At 46.3% G+C, this 7,500-nt stretch overlaps 1 protein-coding gene across 1 annotated transcript in view; it reads right to left on the reverse strand.

The window, feature by feature from the left end:
* mrpl21 (mitochondrial ribosomal protein L21) overlaps window positions 1-7,500 on the reverse strand; it is a 13,913-nt gene that overhangs the window by 2,866 nt on the left and 3,547 nt on the right. The window contains exons 4-6 of the mRNA XM_058401178.1: window positions 3,798-3,961; window positions 3,519-3,571; window positions 1,675-1,778 (exon numbers count right to left, since the gene is read on the reverse strand). Of these exons, the coding sequence (XP_058257161.1) occupies window positions 1,675-1,778; window positions 3,519-3,571; window positions 3,798-3,961 (321 nt within the window). The remainder of the gene's footprint in view (window positions 1-1,674; window positions 1,779-3,518; window positions 3,572-3,797; window positions 3,962-7,500) is intronic.

Here is a 7,500-nt window from a genome sequence, read left to right on the forward strand (position 1 = left end):
GGCTGGAAATAACGTTGGAGGACATCATAAAGACGACTTCTTCCTCAGCACAGGGTCTGGTCTCACTCAGTGATGACAGAGCTCCTGATTGTGTTGGTGTAGTAACAGGGACTGACCGTATCAGTGGATTAAACCAATTCAGCTAGTACGAGGTCAGTACTAGCTAGTAGCGTGATGATCCCATTTCCATTAAAAAATATGAACGATCCTCAGTGGGAACGTGGTGCGTTGCTACGGAGCGAGGCGTCACAGAAATACCGCAGCGGTGAGAGTCCGGGCGTCATTTCTAACACGGAGAGTCAGGAATCTCACACGCTGCTTCTGACACCGAGGTCCTTCTCCTCAGGAAAGGTCACAGGAAACACCACGGATCATTTTCTCCTGCTGGAGCCGAGATAATTTTCCTGTTTACTTTAAACAAATCGGCTAAAGACTAAATTTAGAGCTGTGTGCTGAGGAATTCGGGCTATTCTTTCAGAGAGGACTAAGTGACGAGGGAAAGACCAGAGCCTCCAAAACATATACCAAACAAAAGAGTCTTCTTAAATAAAGTCTCTTAGAGTCAGATGCTCAGTGTTGCGTTTTTAACTAACAGTTACGTCACTACTGAGAGGTAAATAAATCCTCATACCTTTATAACACACATTTCATAAACAGTTTGAAGTTTCAGGATGAATCCTGGCATGGATCTTCACCTGGACTAATGCAGTTTTACATAAGCTCCGCCCCCTCTGGTTGGCAAATAGCCAATCAGCTTGCTGGTTAAGAGGCTAGCCTCAGATTTCTACACTGACTCATGTGTGATATATAGAGCAGTTTTTTCTTTTATGGTAAAAGAAAAGGTTTTATGGTAAAAGGAAGAGGCAGTTTTTCCTCTTCCTGCAGTTTGATATAAAGCTCGCTGGACAGAGCTTTAAAACATGAACATCAAGGTAAACTGGATGTGGTACGGTGTTTATAGGATCGTTTAATATGGATATGGGGGGAAAAATCTAACGTAGTGTATTCGGTAAGATTACTTAAGGATTGCACTTATTAGAAAATATGGCAGCACAGTTCAGACTAATTTATAACTAAATTAGTGGGAGCTCAAGTGGTTAAGGCTGTGGGGTGTTGATAGGAAGATCAGGGTTCAAGCCTCAGCACCTTGGGGTTTGGGGTCAGCCATGAAGCACCGCCAAGCTGCCACCGCTGGGCCCTTGAGCAAGGCCCCCAAACCCACCCTGCTCCAGGGGCACTTCATCATGGCTGACCCTGCACTCTGACCCCAACCTCCAAGGATGGGATATATACGAAGTAGGCATTTCACAGTGCAGTAATGTATATGTGACAAATAAAGACAACTTAACTTAATAATCTTACTAAGGGATCAGTCAGAATTCCTTTTGCAGAAGGCAATGGGAATTAAATAAGAATAAAAATCAGATCTGTCAGTCTGATTGGACGAGGCATGGTATGGAGATGAACAGAAGGACTCGGTTTTCTCAGCACACTCGCAGGAATAACAGCTAGAACTGGAACCTGTGCCTAGAGCTGCAGCTCTTTCAGACTCCATTATGAGTGAAGTTATAAAATATGCATGCGGTTGAGCAGCAAGTCGTTATGAGCTCCATCCATTAAGGCCCTTTCAAATCTGCAGGACGAATGAGACGATAAATCAATAACCGCACTCACTTCTCTTCTTCTGGAACCGGTGCCTCTTCCAGAACACCATGTGTACCATCGGCCAGGACTCGGTCTTCTCCACCACGGTGGCCTCGACTCGGACCAGATCACGCCTAGGTGTGAACACAGTACACACACACACACACACACACACACACACGGTGGGAAAACTGAAGGAACAGAGGCTTTTTGTGCAGCACACTGAGGTTCATGCTAAAATATTCATGCACACATTTCACACAGCCGAGAACCATTCGTTTTTTCCCCAGCCTGTTTTTAATTGTCGGATTTAAATCACACACTCTTGATTATTCTGGGGTTTAGTCTGCCAGTAAATTAAACTGCCCAGTAGAGCCGAACACGGTGTGTACAGACAGCTCATACACTTAAACTCCCTCGTACATCGCATTTCTCCAACACAACGTCTCATCATCCTGTAACTCTGAACCCCTCGGTCAGAGATTCAATTCAAGTCCAGTGCTGATTTTGTGAAGTTTAATATCCAACACAAGTACCGCAAAACATTTTCGTGACAATGTTATTGATATTTATCAAGCTGGAAAATCGAGCAGATTTATTCGGAAATCATTAATATGAGCTTTGACACAAGTTTTCATGAAAATATCGTAATTTCAGGTAAACTCCTGCTCCTCCTGTCTGTTTAAGTTCACCAATATGACTAACCAACCTTATCGACTTTAAATCTTATGACTGTGGACTAAAGCACTATTTATATCTGGAATATAGTGTGGAGATTTAGCTGTTTAAGTTCGTGAAGATAACAGCACTGGTCTTTATCCAGTTCCACTTATAGAAGAGCTTTAGAGTCTCAATCAAAAACATTTCCTCATGCTAGTTCACCAATTTGGGGACTAGATCGGTGGGTAGGGGAAGGGAGAGGGAGAGAGGGGGGAAATGGGGTGAGAAAGAGAAAGACAGAAAGAGGGGGAGAGGGACAGAGAGAGGGAGACAGAGAAAGGGAGAGAGGGGGAGAGGGGGAGGGGGAAAGGAGGGGAGGGAGGGAGGGAGGGGACAGAGAGGGGGGGAAAGGGAATGAGAGAGAGGGGAGGGGGGGAGGAGAAAGAAAAAGTAAGAGAAGGAGGGGGAGAGGGAAGGAGGGGAGAGGGAAAGAGGGGGAGAGGGAAAGAGGAGAGAGAGAGAAAGAGAGAGAAAGTAGCTTAGAGTCTCAATCTGAAACACTTCCTCATTCTAGTTAACCAGATCAAGAGCTCTGTCCAGAACATTTATTGAACATCAGACGATTTATTTTATAGCCATTAATTAAAGAAAATAAAAGCAAGTGATCTGACACACACCATCCAGTTAGTACAGGAGGTGTAAACAAGTGTGTACAGGAGGTGTAGACGGAGGACGAGCCCACCTGTCTGCCTGCGCAGAGCTGTAAATAAACACCTCAGATGATGGGGGAGTTAGGATTCTATAACATTACATGTTCATTTATATACAGTCCCTGGCTCAGTAGAAAGTCTAAATAACTTCCAGTCCTGTGTTTCAGGCTTCACCCTGATCATGTCCTGCTCTCTCTGCACTTTACATTAACTATTAATTTGAGTTTTTTGGCCATCAATAAATACAGATGTGTCAGGAACAGACTTTACACTTTACTGCTGAACAACAATCATCGACTTACACAAATCTGTTCAAAAGTTGAAAGTATTTAAGCGAACACACCACTGAAGTGAAGTGGAGCACTGAATTCTATAAATCTAGTGTAGATTTTCCAGCAGATTTATTTCAGGTTAAATTCTACTTTAGTTCCAGATATAATCAACAGACAGCCCCCAGAGACCTTCACTGAAGACTGTAGTGGAGTGTAACAGAATTAATGTTACCTGAGAAGAGGCTTCCCGATGAGCGTGAAGTTTTCTCCTCCCACCAGCAGCACCTGCAGAGAGAGAGAGAGAGAGAGAGAGAGAGAGAGAGAGAGATTTTGTCAATACATATACAATTTGTCATGCTGATAAAGCTCATTTGAATTAGAGGTAGAAGGCAAGGTACAGGTAGAGGGGGAGGTGGGGAGAAAGAAAAAGGGGGGAGGAGGAGAGATGGGGGGGGGGCAGAAAACAGGGCTGAAAAGCAATCATGTGTGAAGCAAAGCTAAAATCTCTGACCTTCTCCAGCAGGATGCGATCTCCACACTCTGCCTCAATGTGGTTCTCAATCTGGATCAGATCTTCACTGGTCACTTTCCACTGACGGCTGGCGAAGTGGACAACGGCAAACAGGCGTCCGGTCTCTCGCTTCTCCAGCAGACTGTTCACCTTCTCCACAACCGCTGCAGGAAACGTGCAAATGTCACATCAATGTCACTGATCCACTGTCCTGGGTTCACACACACACAGTCCTGCACCACCTGTGAAGAAGCCTCATGCAGCACACCTCCTCCTCCTCCTCCTCATCATCGCATTTATATATTTACTCTTTTCACATTTATTACAAATTAGAAATGTGTGTAAGACAAAACACAAAACAGACTGATGACACACACACACTCTCTCAAACACACACACTCTCTCAAACACACACTCTCTCAAACACACACTCTCTCAAACACACACTCTCTCAAACACACACTCTCTCAAACACACACTTGTATATTAGTGTAATTACAGTCCAGCAGTGTCCTGCTCCAGGGAAACACACATAGATGTTATATTTTCCCCTAAACTGCCAACAAATTGACTGAAACAGACGTCACAGTGTCCGAGTTTCCAGCAGATCTCCTTCTCATGACCGGACTAATGTGTGTCATTTCCTCAAGCTGGTCTTTCGCTCTTTTTTCTTTTTTTACACGACGCTACACTAACTCAGAACTCGCCTGAATCCACTGACAGGATCAGGACTGAGTGCGTGTGTGTTTTATTTATTCAAGCTTACGAGTGTAAGACGAGTGTAAAACAAACACACACATATTTCACGTGTCAGTGCTATTTTTGTGCCGTTTACTTGCAAAGAGACGATGGAGAGACTCTACAGAGATGGATTTAAATCCTGCACTACAGACTTTTACATAAATACTCCACTTATTTGATGTGTTTTATCTGTTTTAGCTACACACACACACACTCTCTCTCTCTCTTTCTCTCTCTCACACACACACACACTCTCTCTCTTTCCCCCTCTCACACACACACACACTCTCTCTCTTTCTCTCTCTCACACACACACTCTCTCTCTTTCTCCCTCTCACACACACACACTCTCTCTCTCTCTTTCTCTCTCTCACACACACACACACTCTCTCTCTTTCCCCCTCTCACACACACACACACTCTCTCTCTTTCCCCCTCTCACACACACACACACTCTCTCTTTCTCCCTCTCACACACACACACTCTCTCTCTTTCTCCCTCTCACACACACACACTCTCTCTCATCTCTTTCTCTCCCTCTCTCACACACACACACTCTCTCTCTTTCTCCCTCTCACACACACACACACGCTCTCTCTCTTTCTCCCTCCCTCTCACACACACACACTCTCTCGTGCTCGGTCCCTCTCACACACACACACGCTCTCTCTTTCTCCCTCTCACACACGACACACTCTCTCTCTTTCGCCCTCTCACACACACACAGCTCTCTTCTCTTTCTCCCTCTCACACACACACACTCTCTCTCTTTCTCCCTCTCACACACACACACTCTCTCTCTTCTCCTCTCACACAACACACACACACACTCTCTCTCTCTCTCCCTCTCACACACACACACACACTCTCTCGCTTTTCTCCCTCTCACACACACACACACACTCTTCCTCGTTCTCCCTCTCACACACACACACACACTCTCTCTCTCTTTCTCCCTCTCACACACACACACTCTCTCTCTCTCTCCCTCTCACACACACACTCTCTCTCTCTTTCTCCCTCTCACACACACAACTCTCTCTCTCTCTTTCTCCCTCTCACACACACACACTCTCTCTCTTTCTCCCTCTCACACACACACACTCTCTCTCTTTCTCCCTCTCACACACACACTCTCTCTCTCTCTTTCTCCCTCTCACACACACAACTCTCTCTCTCTCTTTCTCCCTCTCACACACACACTCTCTCTCTCTCTTTCTCCCTCTCACACACACACTCTCTCTCTCTTTCTCCCTCTCACACACACACTCTCTCTCTCTTTCTCCCTCTCACACACACTCTCTCTCTCTCTTTCTCCCTCTCACACACACACTCTCTCTCTCTTTCTCCCTCTCACACACACACTCTCTCTCTCTTTCTCCCTCTCACACACACACTCTCTCTCTTTCTCCCTCTCACACACACACTCTCTCTCTTTCTCCCTCTCACACACACACTCTCTCTCTTTCTCCCTCTCACACACACACTCTCTCTCTTTCTCCCTCTCACACACACACACACTCTCTCTCTCTTTCTCCCTCTCACACACACACACACTCTCTCTCTTTCTCCCTCTCACACACACACACACACTCTCTCTCTCTTTCTCCCTCTCACACACACACACTCTCTCTCTTTCTCCCTCTCACACACACACACTCTCTCTCTTTCTCCCTCTCACACACACACACTCTCTCTCTCTTTCTCCCTCTCACACACACACACTCTCTCTCTCTTTCTCCCTCTCACACACACACACTCTCTCTTTCTCCCTCTCACACACACACACTCTCTCTTTCTCCCTCACACACACACATACACACACTCTCTTTCTCCCTCACACACACACACACACTCTTTCTCCCTCACACACACACACACACTCTTTCTCCCTCACACACACACACACTCTCTTTCTCCCTCACACACACACACACACACTCTCTTTCTCCCTCACACACACTCTTTCTCCCTCTTTCTCCTCTCACACACACTCTTTCTCCCTCTCCCCTCTCACACACACACACACTCTCTCTCTCTCTTTCCCCCTCTCACACACACACACACACACTCACTCACACTCACACACACTCTTTCTCCCTCACACACACTCTTTCTCCCTCACACACACTCTTTCTCCCTCACACACACTCCTTCTCCCTCACACACACTCACACACTTTCTCTCCCTCACACACACACACACACTCTTTCTCCCTCACACACACACACACTCTTTCTCCCTCACACACACTCTTCTCCTCACACACACTCTTTCTCCCTCACACACACTCACACTCTTTCTCCCTCACACACACACACTCTTTCTCCCTCACACACACACACACTCTTTCTCCCTCACACACACTCACTCTTTCTCCCTCACACACACACACACTCTTTCTCCCTCACACACACACACTCTTTCTCCCTCACACACACTCTTTCTCTCACCACTCTTTCTCCCTCACACACACACACACTCTTTCTCCCTCACACACACACACACACTCTTTCTCCTCACACTCACACACACTCTTTCTCCTCACTCACACACACTCTTTCTCCCTCACACACACTCTTTCTCCCTCACACACACTCTTTCTCCCTCACACACACTCTTTCTCCCTCACACACACTCTTTCTCCCTCACACACACTCTTTCTCCCTCACACACACTCTTTCTCCCTCACACACACCTCTTTCTCCCTCACACACACTCTTTCTCCCTCACACACACTCTTTCTCCCTCACACACACTCTTTCTCCCTCACACACACTCTTTCTCCCTCACACACACTCTTTCTCCCTCACACACACTCTTTCTCCCTCACACACACTCTTTCTCCCTCACACACACTCTTTCTCCCTCACACACACTCTTTCTCCCTCACACACACACACACTCTTTCTCCCTCACACACACACACACTCTTTCTCCCTCACACACACACACACTCTT

Source organism: Hemibagrus wyckioides, linkage group LG10 (assembly GCF_019097595.1).
Source record: "Hemibagrus wyckioides isolate EC202008001 linkage group LG10, SWU_Hwy_1.0, whole genome shotgun sequence".
NCBI lineage: Eukaryota > Metazoa > Chordata > Actinopteri > Siluriformes > Bagridae > Hemibagrus > Hemibagrus wyckioides.